Here is an 18,142-nt window from a genome sequence, read left to right as displayed (position 1 = left end):
GCTAAGATCGCGGAGTTCTAACGAAGTGACAAGTTTGTACTAGGATTAAAGACTGAATTGTGTAGATCGATTATGTTTGAATGAAGCCTCTGATTTTGGACGTCGATGGTGACAGCGACGCTTGTTGAGTCCAATGGTCCAACGCGAGCGTGGAATCTGTTTATCATGAAATTGATTTGGGCGACGTGATGGCTGGTGCACCGAACATGATGCTTATTGCCGAATTGATTTATGGGATTGGGCGGCTTGCCGTCTGATGTACCGAATTTGACACCATTACCCTAGAAATGTTTAGTCTGGCGATTGTGTGAAGACGATTGTGTGTTGCAGGGTTATCGGGTGACATTCTTGGCGGTGCCTTCTATGATCGTGCCGATGCTCATTATGTCGATGCTCATTACGTCAGTGCTCATTATGATAACTCTTGAATATTCTCTATGGGTGTAGTGTGAGTGTGATTGTGATGGTGAAGCATATCTGCCCTGCAGTACGCGTCTGCGGAGACTCTCCGTCGAGTTTGCGGGGACATGTCCGCTGTCTTGGGGGACATAGCGGCGACACGCTCATTTAAGTTGCGGCGACATTTAACATTAGATGACCTAGCAATAAGGACAATCGGGACAACTGAGCGACAACGTCGACGGTATGTCCGCGGATGGTTTTTCGAAAATGTTTTGAGGGACATTTGCAAAGAAATTTCCTCTGAACGTCGACGGTACGTCGGCAGGTCTTCTTTGCGTTCGTGTCAGAGGACGTTCCAGCGACATTTGCTTTGAATGTCGACCGTTGATCGATGGATTTTCTTTGCATGCGCGTCAGAGGACGTTCCATCGACAATTGCGTTGAATGTCGATAGTGTTGTCCATACAAAAATAAAAAACAAAATACAAATGTTCTTTTGATTAATTTATTCATTTATTAAATTTTTATTTCACAGCAATTTATTATATTATATTTTTTATTTATATTTATTTATATATTTATTCTTAATTTTTAACTAATTTTATTTAATTACAATAAGCTGTTGATCCAGACAGACAGACGGACAGACGGATTCGAACTCGTCTTGTCATGCAGATCAAGAATATATATACTCTATATGGTCGGAAACGTCTCCTTCTGTGCGTTACAAACATCTGATCAATTTTATAATACCCTCTGGAACATAAAAAATTAAAATTTGTCACTTCTATTGTTACAATTTATTTTCATTAAACTTCATTTGATTTATTTTGAAATGCATGCAAACTTACCTTTATAAATTTTTAATAATTTAAATATTTTCACTGTAATCTTTCTCACTGTAATCTTTGACAACTGTCTTGTACGCAATTCTAAATCAAATGCAAAGAGAAACGAAAATTACAAAGCGACGCGTGCCGAAATGGTAAATAAAAACAACAATGCAATGTCCCGTTTTAACTTTGTTCTTTTTGTCTTCCTTCTTGTCGCGTCCCGAAAACACAGAGTATGCTTGGCCATAACCGACGATGCATGTAAAATTATGTAAAATTTACATATGTTTCACATCAAAAGAACATGCTTATTTAATGATCAATTTATAAGTAACAAGTTATTGACAAATTATGTATATATAAAAATAATATGTATATGGTAATAAAGTTCAAATTTTTCCCTCATCCATAAGTAACAAGGGTATGGAAAAGCCGTCATGAAAATAAATATTATTTGATGCTGCATTTTTCCTATTCTTGCCTTTTTTTTTTGTGTCAATTTTTTTCAAGAAATTGTGTTTGCTCAATTCTTTTCGAACGACGAAGTGTTTCGACGACGACATTGGATAGTTCGGGCACCGTCGGCTGGTCTTTGCTTGTCGACGCCGGCAGAATTAAATTCTGCCGACGGCGGTATAGTCGACGATGCGGCGACATTGTCGACCGGGGACATTTGGTACTGGAGGGTGGTCTTAACTTACATACATATATTTATTGAGACTATTATATGGTGAACCGAATGGTACGATAAAGGAGAACAACTAACTGAACTGAAAAATTAGTGTGGCCAGACTACAAGTACATATTGTTGCCAAATTATTAGATACCATAATAATCCCAAATTATCAACAAACCCAATAATATTATATTTCAGAATAATTAAATTAATGAATTAACCCAATAATATTATATTTCAGAATAATTAAATTAATGAGTTTAAATTCAGGAGTTCTCCTCCAACATGCTCCCCCTGTTGAAAGAACCAACTTTCAAATAAATGATTCTGAAAACGCAGCGATCTTGTGAATTGGCCTTTTGAAGGTTCCTTTTGCAGTCCTAAGTTCGACTACTCGAATTTTGTCATCAGTACCGGCATTTACAGACCATACTCTTGCTAAAGGCCAATGTTGGGCCGGCACGTTGTCTTTATATACTATAACTAATTGTCCCAAGGCCACATTTGGTTTTCCGTAAATCCATTTGCTGCATTGTTGTAAGTTATGAACATAATCCCGTGCCCACAGTGTCCAGAATTGTTGTTTCAAATAGGTCACTCGCTGCCATCTATCCAGATGCTGCAGTTCCGTTCCGGGAGGGTCCGTGGAATTGTAGAGTAATGTTTCTGCTACTGACGTTAATTCGGTTCCAATCAGCAGATGCCCAGGAATGAGAGCATTGAAATCGTTGGGGTCATCTGAAGTGGATGCTATTGGCCTTGAATTAAGGATAGCTTCCACATTCGAGAACACAGTGAGTTGTTCCTCGAAAGTTTGAAATATTCTTCAGAGCCAGTGTCTTCTCTGATTTTACTGACGCTTCCCAGAGGCCGCCAAAGTGTGGAGCTCTAGCGCGAATAAAACAAAAGTAAAATCCTTTAATTCAACTATATGTTTTTATGTGATCTATGACGTCTGAAGAAAACAAATTTGACTTAAACTCAGCTAACCTTGTACATACATACATAAGCACACGCGAATAAATAACGACTGATGGAAGATCTTTAATAAATAGTGTGAAGCGCAGAGAACCAAGATGACTATATTGAGGTAAACCCGATGTCACAGGAATGGAATTGGAATAAGAAGTCTTAAACAGTACATTCTGTTTTCTATTTGTTAAATATTCTCAGACCAAGAAAGGAAAAGAGGTGGAAACCCAATGTCCTTCAGTTTAGAAAGTAACAGGGTATGATTAACAGAATCAAAGGCTTTGCTGAAGTCAGAGTATATGACATCAGTTTGTTTAGCATTTTAGAACCCCTTGAGGTAAATTATAAATTCTAATAGGTTAGTGGTTGTAGATCTACGTTTCACAAACCCATGTTAGGATGGCGAAATAATAGAGCTGCAAAAATGTTGCAATTGCGAAGTTATGATTTTCTCAAATCTTTCGGATTTCAGACAATTTTTAAATACCCCTTTAGTTAGTAAATAAGGACTCCAGAGAGAAGAAAAATTACCCAATCTTCGTTTTTTGAATTTAAAATATGAGCTAAGTTTATTCACAAAAGTATTTCGTATATAAAGAAAATAATGGAATCTAGGAGGCGACATTTGTTTTTAAAAATAGTTTTTGTAATGACCCACGTTTTTCGGGGGCTAAAAATTAGTTATGTTTTATGCTCAACGTTGGTCACTTGATAACGCGCTGTTGTTATAATCTTAAGTGTTTTGTTTTTTTTAAGCAGTTCTTGACATATAAATCTTTATGACTTATTTTTGTTTTATATTTTGGTTTCGTTTTTTATATTTCTTTGGTGTATCTGATTTGGTGAAGCCATTTCAGGTGAACACAATGTGTTAGCCAATTTCTCGGCCATATAATAAACTGCTTCCTCGTTTGGATTCCATGGCTCAAAACTTCCCTTGCCTATGTAGTTCCACAATGTTCCCGAAAAAGATTATACGACGTTATGAAGTTTTTACATTTATTTGCGTCCGTCGCACTCGAGTTCTCTTGGTACAGTAAATTCATATAGCTTTTAGCTTACGAGAGAGAGTAATTCAAAGTAAAATGTAAAGGGAAACGTAAGAAAAGAGCCAACAGTTATGCTATATTGAACTCTCTTTGAGCTTGCTATATTGATATATTGATAGTTTAGCTAATTAACCTTATGGTTAATATTTCAGAATAATTAAATTAATGAGTTTAAATTCAGGAGTTCCTCTCTAACATGCTCTTCCTGTTGAAAGAACCAACTTTCAAATAAATGATTCTGGAAGCGCAGCGATCTTGTGAATTGGCCTTTTGAAGGTTCCTTTTGCAGTCCTAAGTTCGACTACTCGAATTTTGTCATCAGTACCTGCATTTACAGACCATACTCTTGCTAAAGGCCAATGTTGAGCCGGCACGTTGTCTTTATATACTATAACTAATTGTCCCAAGGCCACATTTGGTTTTCCGTAAATCCATTTGCTGCATTATTGTAAGTTATGAACATAATCCCGGCCCACAGTGTCCAGAATTGTTGTTTCAAATAGGTCACTCGCTGCCATCTATCCAGATGCCGCAGTGCCGTTCCGGGAGGATCCGTGGAATGGTAGAGTAATGATTCTGCTACTGACGTTAATTCGGTTCCAATCAGCAAATGCCCAGGAGTGAGAGCACTGAAATCGTTGGGGTCATCTGAAGTGGGTACTATTGGCCTTGAATCTGAGAACACAGTGAGTTGTTCTTCGAAAGTAAGAGATGCGTTTGAAATATTCTTCAGAGGCAGTGTCTTCGCTGATTTTGCTGACGCTTCCCAGAGGCCGCCAAAGTGTGGAGCTCAAGCGGTAATAAGCAAAAGTTAAATCCTTTAATTGAACTATATGTTTTTATGTGATCTATGACGTCGGAGGAAAACAATTTTGACTTAAACTCAGCTAGCCTTGTACATACATACATACATAAGCACACGCGATTAAATAATGACTGATGGAAGGTCTTTAATAAATAGTGTAAAGCGCAGAGAACCAAGATGACTATATTGAGGTAAACTCGATGTCACAGGAATGGAATTGGAATAAGAAGACTTAAACAGTACATTCTGTTTTCTATTTGTTAAATATTTTCGAACCAAAGAAAGGAAAAGAGGTGGAAACCCAATGTCCTTCAGTTTAGAAAGTAATATGGTATGATTAACAGAATCAAAGGCTTTGCTGCAATCAGTGTATATGACTTCAGTTTGTTTAGCATTTTTGAACCCCTTGAGGTAAATTATAGAGATAAATTCTAATAAGTTGGTGCAGATCTACGTTTCACAAACCCATGTTAGAATGGCGAAATAATAGAGCTGCAAAAATGTTGCTATTGCGACGTTATGATATTCTCTGTGGGAACCAGCACCGAGATGCTAAGCGGCAATCGACGCCTACCACTCTAACTCTCTCTCTCTCTCTATCTATGATCCATTATTACCTCTCTCTCTTGGTTCTAATTAGTATATATGTATTTAGTATATTTGTGACAATCAAAGCGGCCGCATCGAAGCGGGAAAATATACATGTGTTTATGAATTTGGAAAAAACGTGTTTTATTGGAAAGTACCGGGTTATTACATTGGCGACGAGTTAAAAAAAAAAAAACAATTAATTAAAAGCAATATAGCGAACTAGCAAATAAAATAGTTAAATAGTGAAAAGGAAAAGAGAAACATTAGCAATATATAAATGCAGCGTGGCTGTACCAATGCAAGTCCAATGCCTTGCTACGATCCGTTAGTTTTTTTATTTCTTTTCTTCCTTTCGTTTTGCGTTCTCTTTGCTTACGAGTTCAAAGAGAAAAACAGAGATAGAAATATTTTTTTTTTAAGAGAAACCCTAAAACGGTGTAATCATAGTAGTCATAAAACATATACATACGTACGCGTATGCATGGACAAAAAAAAAAGTAAAATGCATTTTTCACTCATAATAGAAAAAAAAGAGAAGAAAGCGAAAAGAAATCTGACAAATGTCTGAGGCGAAATGCCGATTAATTATTAAACAAATGTTTAATAAAGAAGTATCTGACCAAGGTCAGAGGTGGAAACCGATAAGATATTAAACAAATGTTTAATAAGAAGAACAAACAAAGGTCAGGGCGAAAAGCCGATAAGGTGTTAAACAGATGTTTAGTAACAAAAACTATCTGGCAAAGGTCAGAGGCTAAAAGCCGATAGATGATTAAACAAATGTTTAAAAAAAAAAAAAAAATTCGGCAGTCTGCAGATGAAAAATCAATAGAACAAACACTTTTTTAGGAAAATCTCTCCTGAAGAAGGTGAAACATTTGGGAAGTTTATTTTGCATTTGCGCCAACAAATCCAAAAGTGTAATTTCGGGTCTACGAAAGCCGAAATAGAAGAAATTTGTTTAAAAGATAAAATCATTGACATCTGGGCTAGTACGGAACTAAAAAAGAAATTATTGGAAAAAGAAGAAACTTTAAGCGAAATCATCGAAGCCTGCCAGGTGGACGAGGAAATAAATAAGCAGTCGCAGCTTATGCACTCGAAGTCATTGCTAGAAATCATAAATAAAATCACTAATATGAAATCAAGGAATATTAATCAGAGTGATTGTGGAAGGTGCGGACGGTCAGGACACAAGGAAGATAGTCAGATGTGCCCAGCACGCCAGATTAAATGCGACCGATGCTCTTGTATGGGTCACTTTGCCCGCAGATGCAGAACAAACCTTAAACGCCCATACCCACAGTCAAATGACAAGGAAGCGACGGGAAATTCCAAACGCAAATATGTGCACCGAATTGAAGAAGATAATCCAGTGGAAAATAATACAATCCAACGGAATTGTTTTAAGATAGACAGTGACGAGTAATATGAAGAGATGATGCAATGCCGAATTGGAGGTGCAGATGTTTCCCTCGTAATTGATTCGCGATCCCGGCTTAACCTTATCTCGCAAGACGATTGGTTAACTCTTCAATTAAAGAAAGCAACAGTTTTTAACGTCCGCGGAAATTCACAAAGTCAATTTAGGGGATATGCCTCAGATAAAATCCTTAAAGGTATTTGTATTTTTGAGGCACCGATATCAATCAAGCAGAACCCCGAGCTGATTGCATCCTTCTTTGTAATTGAAAAAGGACGGCAGTCACTGCTGGGACGGGAAACAGCAACGAAGTTAAATGTTCTGCGAGTTGGACTACCGGTTAACAACATTGAGATTGTGCCACCATTTCCCAAGTGGAAAGGTATTAGTGTGAAACTAACAATAGACCTCTACGTTGATCCTGTGAAACAACCAATGAGGCGTATTCCTGTTGCGCTCGAAGAGAAAGTCAATGCTAAGTTGGAGGAAGCCTACAATCTGGACATTATTGAGCCGGTCAAGGGTCACAGCCCGTGGATCTCTCCAATGGTGATCGCGTTCAAAGAAAGTGGTGATATTCAAATATGTTTAGATATGAGGCAAGCCAACCGTGCGATTCTTCGTGAGAACTACCCTTTGCCGACATATGAATCTTTTATGACTGTTCGGAAACCAACTGCCTAGTTAGACTGTTTAAGGCGATACTGCCTATTTGATTTATTGTTCAATATATTTGCAATTTGTATAAAGTTACAACCGGTCAATTCAATGGTTTTTCTAAACTAAGCTTTCTACCCGATATCGATTACATACCGATACCAGCGAACTCGATAACAATTTCATGGTAATATGACACTGCAATTCGATAATTATCTTACTGCACTAACAATATGGAATACAAGTCAAATTTCTTATATGCTAACAATAATAATGCATTTCGTTCAGAAACATACCGGCGCCCCCTGAACTATTAGTTCAGCACATAGGGAGGGCCGCTACTTTGGTGATAGGGCGTTTGTAAGACCCATGGGCAGTAGTTACAGTAACTACCCGAATCAATCCATCGTCTCCAGGATGGACCGCAGAGACTCGTCCCAATATCCATTTGGTGGGTGGAAGATGTGGCTCCTTGAGCACCACAAGAGTTCCAACACAAAGGTTATTCTCTCTTGATAACCATTTGGTTCGGTTTTGCAATGATGTAAGATATTCCATATACCAGCGCTTCCACAACCCTTGTACCATAGCTTGAAGTTGATTCCATCTCTCCACAAGGTTGAATGTCATGTCTAAATAACAGGGCTCAGGTAGCGCAGTGTAAGGTGACCCAACGAGAAAATGAGCAGGTGTGAGAGGGTCCAGAGAGCTGTCACCGTTTGCGCACAGTGGTCTTGAGTTTAATACAACTTCAATTTACACAGTAGACAACTCCTCAAAGGTCAGTGCGTTAGCGCCGATAACCCGACGGAGATGTAGTTTCACGGATCGCACTCCAGATTCCCATATGCCGCCAAAGTGTCGTGCTAACGGCGGTATGAAATGCCATGTGAGGCCTTCACTCGCGGCAAAACTAGCAAGTTCCTTATCCTTCATGTGATCGATGGCCAAACGTCTCATCTCGTCTAGCGCACGTCTACTTCCGTGAAAGGTGGTACCATTGTCCGAGTAGAGATCAGTGGGTCTCGTTCGTCGAGAAATAAATCGTTTAAACGCTGCAATGAAAGCGTTGGTTATTAAGTCACTTACGACCTCCAAGTGCATTGCCTTTGTTGCGAGACAGACAAATATAGCAAACCAAGCCTTTCCAATACGAGGTGTTCGACCCTTATTCTCCTTGATTGCAATTGGACCAGCATAGTCTAGGCCAGTATGCTGGAAACACGGAGTAGCTTGAACTCTAGGTAGAGGCAAGTTACCCATTAGCTGAGTATGAGTTGCTCGTCGTTGCAAGAAGCAGAGCTTGCATTGAAAAACCACTCGGCGCACTAGATTACGTGCACCCAAAATCCAATATTGTTGCCGAAGAATAGTGAATGTGGCATCGACTCCAGTATGAAAATGTGTTTGATGAATGTGTCGAATTAATAACAAGCTGATCGGTGACTCCTTGGTCAGTAGAATGGGATGCTTTACATTGTAGTGTAGGGATGATCGTTCGATTCGGCCTCCGACTCGTACAATTCCTCTCTCGTCAAGGAATGGGCTGTACCGGATCAATCGAGATTTAATTGATAACGGCTCTTGCTTATTAAGCTTTTCATAGTCCTTGGAAAAGCTCTTGCGTTGTACGTGTTGCAGAAGTAGGCATCGTGCTGATTGTAACTCAACAGATGTAAGGAATGTTTTATCGGAGTGTGCACCTTTGCACCTAAGTCGCTCAATGAATCGGTAACAGTAGCTGGTTACCCTTAAGAGACGGCTCCAAGACGATAACTTGTTGATTAATAACTCATGCTAATGCTGTCCTCAAGCATTCCATGAAGCACAGTAATTGGCTGGCGTCGTTCCTCAGTCGCCATGTCAGTAAAGCTTTGGCCGTGTGGTTCAGATAGTGGCCATTCCGATTGTGGTTTGGTAATCCAAGAGGGTCCCTTCCACCATAACTCATGATTCAACAACTGAGATGGACTTAGACCTCGTGATGCGCAGTCAGCAGGATTCTCTTCAGAGCGAACATGGTTCCAGCAGCGACGTGGGTAGTCCTCCACAATTTCAGCAACTCTATGACAAACATAGGTATTCCAACGACGGGGTGGCGATGATAACCAGTGCAAGACTATCTCCGAGTCAGTCCAGCAATGTGAGCTGAAAATGGGTATAGTTAGAGATTCTGTTACAAGTTTAAGTAATCGGCTAAGTAGAAGAGCGGCGATGAGTTCAAGACGTGGAATAGAGATAGGCTTAAGCGGGGCTACTCGGGTCTTGGCAGCCACCAACCGACTTCGGTAACCATTCGTTGTACGAACGCGACTATAAATGACAGCGCCATAGGCTTGGGTGGATGCATCCGCGAAACCACAAAGTTCAATGAGCGGCGTAGAAGCGGCTATGTATCGTGAAATTCGGCAGTGAGATAGCAGGGGTAATTCCTTTATGATTGCTTGCCATCGCCTTCGAAGAGTTTCCGGTATTGGGTCATCCCAGCTAATAGCGCTGAACCAGCATTCTTGAAATATTAGCTTTAACAAAACAGTGGTAGGCGCAACAAAGCCCAGTGGGTCGAAGACTTTTGACAGATCCGATAATCAAAAGCTTTCTGCTCTCTGGCGTGACGGTCGTGTTTTTGCATAGCTCCTGAGTTTTTATTAATATTTATTGTTTTTTCTCAATTTTTAATTGTGCTTAATTTGTTTACACTTCCGCTGGTGTTGTTCGCTTGACTCCCTTGTGTTTTATTTCCATAATTCGCCAAATTAATCAGTTTAAACAGTTTTTTCTTTTTCGTGATTAGTGTTTGGTGCATTTACATATTTTTTTTTCTTTTTTTTTTCTCTTTCGTCATTGCTTCTGCAGTTGCTCCCCTCATCGCCCCCATCATACCATCAGTGCTAGTGGCTTTGTTGTTCTCTCTGCTTTGTGCTTGTGCTTAGCTTCTCTCCCGCGTAATCACTTTTGTAAGGCCGCCTCTCAAAGCTCGGCTTATAACTGTTCTTGCACTCTCTGTTGTGCTGTGCACTCTAGCTGCCTCTTTGTTTTATTTGTAATTATTGATTTTTTATCAATAATTATCTTTGTGCTGTGAATTTAATTTTTCTATATATTCTTATATATATATAATTTTTTTTGCCTTTCTTTCGGCTTTTCAATGGCTTGTTGTCTACCTAATTGCAAACATTCTGATCATTTTGATGATCAGTATAGAGCAATATCTTGTTGGCTCTGCGATAATCTTATTCACTTAATATGTGCTGGCCTCAATCGCCGCGACTACGACAAATTTTCTGGTTTGTCTGTGTCTAAGCCTGAGCTTGGCTTAATGCGCTGGACTTGCCCATCTTGTGCCAGCCAGCAGCTTGATTTTAGCCGTATGTATAGGGATCTTCGTTTAAAGTTTCTTTCTTTAAACAAACTGGCCAAACAGCTGTCTAACGAGTGTGACTCTAGCGTTAATTTATTGTCGCAGTTCAAGTTTGTTCCACCTTCTGAGAAGCCGCCCAAGAAATGTACCCTTGAGTTGCCTCGCAAGCAGTCGCCAGCACTCTCTATTTCATCGTCTCCCATTTTACTTTCGCCTACACCATCTTCTTGTCCCTCTTTATGCTCTTCTTTTGAGATTGAAGTACCCATTACAAGCCCTGGTGTACCTCAATCTATCCCTCACGGGAACTCTGATCAATCACAGGATCATGCTGGCTCTCAATCACTTGCGGATCCCAATGCTCCTCCTCCTCCACTAACTGTAGTGCCTCATCGCAAACAATTATTTATCTCTAGGCTTGCTCCAGATACTTCTGAGTCGTCTGTGGCAGCTTACATTGGTAATATTTGCCCTGCTAAGGTTTTAATTCAAAAGTTTAAGTTTTCTAGGCCTCGCGAAATCTCCTCTTTTAAAATTACAGTACCAAATGAGTACTTCTCAGCTATGGTTGACCCTAATTTTTGGCCAGAGGGCCTAGTTGTACACGAGTTTGCGCCCAATAAGCGCTCTCGTCCGTTGCCTGTCCACCTTCCTACTTTATCTTCTGCTTCAAAAAACTAATAACGTCTAGTCTTTGCATTCATTATCAAAATGTAAGAGGACTTCTTACCAAGCTATCGAACCTTTTCTGTGATAGCCAAACCTTTTCAGCTGACATATTAGCTTTCTCTGAAACTTGGCTTAACTCCTCTGTTCTAGATAATGAAATTCTTTCTAATAATTTTATTTCTTATAGGCTTGATCGTGTTGGTCGTCGTGGCAGTGGAGTACTCATTGCTGTAAACTCGAATCTGTCTTCAAGTGTGGTGCCGATTGATCTCCCCTTAGGTGTTGAGTTTATTTGCGTCGAAGTTACATGCTCTAACTTTAGCCTATATATCTCTTGTTCTTATATTCCTCCAGCTTCTGATATCATGATCTACGTGCACCATGCTGATGCTTAACGAACTATTTTTGGTCGTCTTAAAGATCGTGATGTTCTTATAGTTTTAGGTGATTTTAACTTGCCTAATATTTCTTGGCTTGTTGATGATAATCTATCTTTCTTAATTCCTTCATCTCAACATGTTTTTCTTGATAGCCTACTTGAATGTCCACTATATCAGTTGAATTCTTTCCTTAACTGTTCTAAAAGAATCCTTGATCTTGTTTTTGTCTCTGATCCCACTGTTAGTGCTGTATCGCAAACACAGCCACTAGTGAAAACTGAAGATCCTTATCATCCTACCATTGAAGTTACTATTTCTTACAATTCCGTTACTAATTTATTTAAAAACATCTCAAATTCTCGTCGTAGATGTTTTCGTAAAACAAATTTCAATCTTCTTAACAGCCTTATTTTCTCTTTTGATTGGTCGTTTCTATTTGAGTGCTGCGATATAGATTGTGCAGTGAAGTTTTTCTATTCTGCTCTTAATTCTCTAATTGATAAATGCGTTCCTTATGTGAATGTCTCTACCGTCTCCAGCTCGCCAGTCTGGTTCACACGTAGGCTCTCTAATCTTCGTAACATTAAATCGAGATATTTTAAAAGATTTAAAAAAACTGGTTCGCGACTTGACTATGCAAATTATTGTATAGCCAAATCTCAATTTTGTCTCTTAAATACTCAATGCTACAACAATTATCTCGTTCGCTGTAAGGCTGAATTTTATAATAACCCCAAAAGATTTTACAACTTTGTCAATTCCAAAAGACGCTCTAATGTCCTACCTTCCACCTTCAGACTTAACGACCAGTCTGCTAATAATGATTTAGATATTGCAGATCTGTTTGCTAAATTTTTTCAGTCGACTTATTCCACTACGGTTTCGGAACCCACACCCTATCCCTTTTCAATCCCACACTTAAATTGTATGTTTTTTCCTAGTATTACTGAAGACTGTATTTTCTCTAGCTTGTCATCTATGAAGTCTTCCTTCGTTCCCGGGCCTGATGATATACCTAGTTGCATCCTTAAAATGTGTTCTATTTCCCTATCTAAGCCTTTAGCTGGGTTATTCTTTATATCGAGTGAGACTTGTAGATTTCCTGATATTTGGAAGGAGTCATTTATTATTCCGCTTTTTAAAAAGGGTAGCAAATCGGATGTTTCCAACTACCGTGGCATTGCCAAACTTTCGGCAAAACCTAAACTGTTTGAGAAAATTATTACGTCTTCTCTTCAACATCTATCCAGATCCACTATTTCTCCTTGTCAGCATGAAAGGTCGTTCGTCGCTTACCAACCTTTTAGAATTGACTACCCTTGTACACCATGGCTTCCGTAAAAAGTGTCAAACTGATGTTATTTATACTGACTTCAGTAAGGCTTTTGATACGGTTGATCATTCTTTGCTTCTCGCGAAACTTAACATCATGGGTTTTTCACCAAAATTATTGGGTTGGTTAAAGTCGTATCTTATTGGCAGAACCCAAAAGGTGTCTTTTCCTTCCTCGATATCTAAAACTGTTCGAGTTACGTCAGGTGTACCCCAAGGCAGTCATCTGGGCCCACTATTATTTACATTGTTTATAAATGATTTGCCTTTGGCCTTGGCGCATTCACGCGTGCTCATGTTTGCGGATGACGTCAAGATTTGTTATTCCTATAATGATCCTTCTTTCCAACAGTACTTGCAATCAGATCTCGATGCGTTCTGTGATTGGTGCCACGTTAATAAATTACACCTTAATGCCTCTAAGTGTTCTTTTATGACTTTCAGTCGTTTGTCTCCGCTCCTAGCTCATTACTCTATTAAGTCTGTTCTGTTAGATTGTGTTCCATCATTCAAAGACTTAGGCGTTATGTTTGACCCTAAACTTTCATTTAATGTTCATATTTCTTCAATTGTCAACAGAGCAAGCAGCCTTCTCGGCTTCATTAAACGTTGGGCCAAAGAATTTGATGATCCCTATGTAACAAAGGTTTTATACACTTCGTTAGTTCGCCCTACTCTAGAATATTGCTCGCCAGTGTGGAACCCGCAATATGATGTTCACCAGCGTGGTATTGAATCGGTACAGAAGCAATTCCTTAAGTTTGCGCTACGCGGTCTAAATTGGGACCCGGGTCTTCGCCTACCTTCTTATTCTGACAGACTTCTTCTTATTAATCTTCCTTCACTTTATAACCGTAGGCTAGTTTTTGGCATTCTCTTTCTCCATAAACTAGTCAACGGCGAAGTCATTTCTACCAATTTACTAGATACGCTGTATTTTTGTGTTCCCTCACGTCGGACCAGAAACTTTTTTCCTAAATTTTTTTCCTATTCACCTTAGTAGATGTCTGACTAACTACTCTCTTCACGAACCTCTTCGTGTTCTTTGCCAATCTTTTAACAACCTTTCTCACCTTATCTCTCCTCATCTTTCTGTCACTTCTCTTCGCGCTATACTTTTTAATCATCTACAGCGAAACCAATGAAAATATTCTGGACTTGGATTGGCTGCAACTCATCCCTGGCCACATTGGCTGTGAATCGGGGCATAGCTGGCACCTTGTGCAAATAAAACACCTCCACCGGGCCGGGGATGTTTAGTTGTGTATAAAGCTAAGCTACCTTCTTCATTTAATTACTATCTGTCTTTAGCTTAAGCTTTTTCGTCGACTGCTGTGTTAGTTGACGTAAATAAATAAATAAATAAATAAATAAATAAATAAAAATAATAGCGCCCGTTTGCTAGGGGCCTGTTTGGGTGCAATCATCGGTGTATTAACTAAGAACTCATCTCGACCAGGATTCCAAGGAATGCCCAATATTTTAACGTTGTCCTCGATCGACGCATGTCCATGTAAACAATCTTCTTTTGGTATCGACTTCAAGAAACTCCAGCTGTTCGAACTCCATTTTCTCAACTTGAAATTTCCTTCATCTAATAAAGAAATCAGTTGCTCTTTTAATTTCATAAGTTCGCCAACTGAATTGCATCCAGTTGGAATGTCATCCACGTATGCATCGCGCGCTAGGACTCGCGCGGCTAGTGGATATTTCGCTTCATAGTCTATGGCCAATTGTTTCAAAACCCGTACAGCTAAGAAGGGTGAAGGCGCCAATCCGTAGGTGACAGTACGCAATCGATAATGCTGCCAAGGGTCCATTGTGGAACTGCGCCAGATGATCCGTTGATAGTTTGTATGATGGGGAGCAACCTCTATTTTGCGGAACATCTTTTCTATATCCATACAGCATACATAACGATGTTGTCTGAATCGAAGGCAGACACCAAATAGATCTCGTTGAATGGGAGGCCCAATGTGAAGACGCTCATTGATTGACACTCCGCTACTATCTTTTCCAGATCCATCAAACACCACTCGGCATTTGGTAGTGGTGCTTTCCGGTTTCAAGACGGCGTGATGCGGCAGATAGAAACAACCGTCGGGCTGCTCGTCGATCTGCTGTGTGTTGAGTAATTCCATATGATCGCTCTTCAGATACTCGTCCATGAAAGCGATATACTCTCTCTTGAGACTTGGGTCGCGACTAAACTTGCGTTCTAGTGACTGCAATCGGCTAATAGCTTGTGGAAGGGTTTCGCCAATTGGTGGCATCGGGTCTTTGAATGGGTATTCGACTACATACGTGCCAGTTTGGGAACGGGTGTGAGTGTTGATAAAGTGTTGCTCAGTCGGATCAAATATCTCCAATGTCGATGTTTTTGATGGAATGCTATCAATCTCCATGAACGATCGCACCTGCGAGTCGAGGTCCAGGTGAACATGATGAGTGATTGCCAGTGATTGGTTTTCCCCGAATGTACTATATGGACCTGCAAGAGTCCAACCAAAAATTGTATTTAGTGCGATAGGAACGTTGTTACCAAAAGATCTTTGCTCTCCAGTACAGAATTTCCAGAGCTGATCAGATCCAAAAATGACATCTACCGCACCAACTGTGCCGAAAGATGGATCAGCTAAGGGTGACTTCAAAATTTCCTTCCATTGCGTTGAGCTCATGTCCACGTTTTGAGCTGGGAGAGCTGATGTAAGGGTGCTGAGGATGTACGTCTCGACCTCAATGTTGTGATCCGAATTGCAAGAGCAGATTCGAAACTTTACGAGTCCTCTGGTGACGCCGGCTCTGTTAGCCGCGAGACCACGAACTGGAACTTTTGCATGGGTGCGTCGCATCCCAATCCGCTGGACAAATGATTCCGTTGCCAATGACACTGTAGACCCAGTGTCAAGTAGAGCTCGGCAAGTGAAGGTCTTGCCCCGAGCGTCTTTCACTGATGTAAGAATGGTGGGCAAAAGCGTTTGCGAACCTGTATACGGAATATTCTCCAGGGTGTGAAGAGAAACTCTCTTGCTGTGCTTTGTAACTGCTATTTGATGACTTCGTGTAGTTTGAACATGATGACTAATAATAGCCGGGGATTCATCGTTAGATCCTGGGCTCTCAGGCTGATGAACTCGCACCGCGCTATCTCTGAATTCACGGCCAGTCGTCTGCTGCGCTGCATGAATCAGGGTGTTATGCTTTCTTTGACATACTCGACATGTATTCTTTGAAGGACAGGTTGCAGTCCTGTGGTTTGGGCTTAAACAGTTGAAGCACAAGTTGGCACTCCTCACGTGTGCGTGTCGTGCAACTGCATCAAGTGCTCTGAATTGTTCACATCTTGATAGCGGATGAGCGTGCTGGCACAGGGTGCATGGCTCGATCAATGGCTGGGTTTCCGTGTTGACGTGATGAGTAGTAGCTATTCGTCGGCTGTGATTCGCTCGTGAAAGTTGGCTCGATTCCAACGTATCACCTCGGGAGAGCAGAAATTTGATAAAACTGTCGATCGTTACAGTGTAATCCTCAGATTCACTGTGCTCTGCCCATGCTTGCCGAGTGTTGTTGTCCACCTTTGCCAGTAGCACATGAATTAACCAGGGATCTCGATTCTCACACTCTAATGCTCTTAGTCCGCGAATTACTTCATCGGCTCCGTCAGCCAGCTTGCGAATCGCGCCAGAGTTGAGTACAGATGCCGTTGGGAGATTTAGAAAACTGTCAATGAAGGAACGAATGATTACATGTCTCTTATTGTAACGTTGGACCAGCCTGTCCCAAGCCTCACTATAGTTATCGTTGGTCACGGCAATGTGTTTAATCAACGAAAACGCTTCGCCAGACAAATAAGATTTCAGATAGTGAAACTTCTGACAACTGGTGAGATGCGGATCGCTGCCGATAGAACCAACAAACATATCCGAAAAATGTTGCCAGTCCTCATAATTGCCCGAAAATGTTGGTAGTTTGATCCGTTCATAGTGCAAGTTCACGTGGGTTTGTGATACGTGACCTTCACGTGCCTCTGTTACAGAAAAACGGTTGTTGAGCGATCTGGCGTATTGCACTTGCAGCTCCTCCCGCGCAACACTCAACATCGAGTAAGTTGCGTAGTGCTTTTCCTCATATGGATCAATGTCCACGTCCGGATCTTCCCAGTCCGCAGTGTCTTTATATGTGTGCAACTCCTCTGTGAGTTGTAGAAACCGAAGGTAGTTTTCTTGCAGTTGTTGCAATCGTGTGTCATAACTTGCCACTGCGTGGGCTTTCTCGATGAATGTATTTGCATTGTGGTAAGCCCGCGTGATTTGGCTTTTGCAGTAACCACGTTTTTGCATAACTGTCTGCATCGCGAATGAGGTTAGACACGGTCTCTTCCAACTAAGTACCGTCTAACTTTACACAACTTGCAAAATATTGAAATAAATCAGCAGCTAGGATCCGGCTCGAAGGACCAAAATTTTATATGTTCGGAAACCAACTGCCTAGTTAGAATGTTTAAGGCGATACCGCCTATTTGATTTATTGTTCAATATATTTGCAATTTGTATAAAGTTACAACCGGTCAATTCAATGGTTTTTCTAAACTAAGCTTTCTACCCGATATCGATTACATACCGATACCAGCGAACTCGTTAACAATTTCATGGTAATATGACACTGCAATTCGATAATTATCTTACTGCACTAACAATATGGAATACAAGTCAAATTTCTTATATGCTAACAATAATAATGCATTTCGTTCAGAAACAATGACTAAATTAAGAAATGCCAGAATCTTTTCACGACTCGATCTAAAGGACGCGTACCATCAATTGGAGTTAGATGAAACAAGTAGGCAGATAACAACTTTTATTACACCGAAGGGGTTATTTAGGTATAGGCGACTTATGTTTGGTATAAATGCGGCGCAGGAAATCTTCCAACGACGAATGGAAGAACTCTTAGCACCGTGCAACAACGTGATGAATTATATCGACGATGTAA

At 40.3% G+C, this 18,142-nt stretch overlaps 1 protein-coding gene across 1 annotated transcript; it reads right to left on the bottom strand.

The window, feature by feature from the left end:
• Nucleotides 1-8,164: 8,164 nt before the first annotated feature.
• LOC124461446 lies at nucleotides 8,165-17,502 on the bottom strand. Its single transcript, XM_047012967.1, has 3 exons — nucleotides 15,693-17,502; nucleotides 14,607-15,641; nucleotides 8,165-8,463 (listed from the first exon to the last, which is right to left on the bottom strand). Exons 1-3 carry the CDS (start codon nucleotides 17,500-17,502, stop codon nucleotides 8,165-8,167), a joined length of 3,144 nt encoding a protein of 1,047 aa, XP_046868923.1.
• Nucleotides 17,503-18,142: the final 640 nt, after the last annotated feature.

This window comes from Drosophila willistoni, unplaced genomic scaffold (assembly GCF_018902025.1).
Source record: "Drosophila willistoni isolate 14030-0811.24 unplaced genomic scaffold, UCI_dwil_1.1 Seg485, whole genome shotgun sequence".
Taxonomy (NCBI): domain Eukaryota; kingdom Metazoa; phylum Arthropoda; class Insecta; order Diptera; family Drosophilidae; genus Drosophila; species Drosophila willistoni.
Note: the sequence above shows the minus strand (reverse complement) of the source record. Positions and strands in the feature narration are given on the sequence as shown.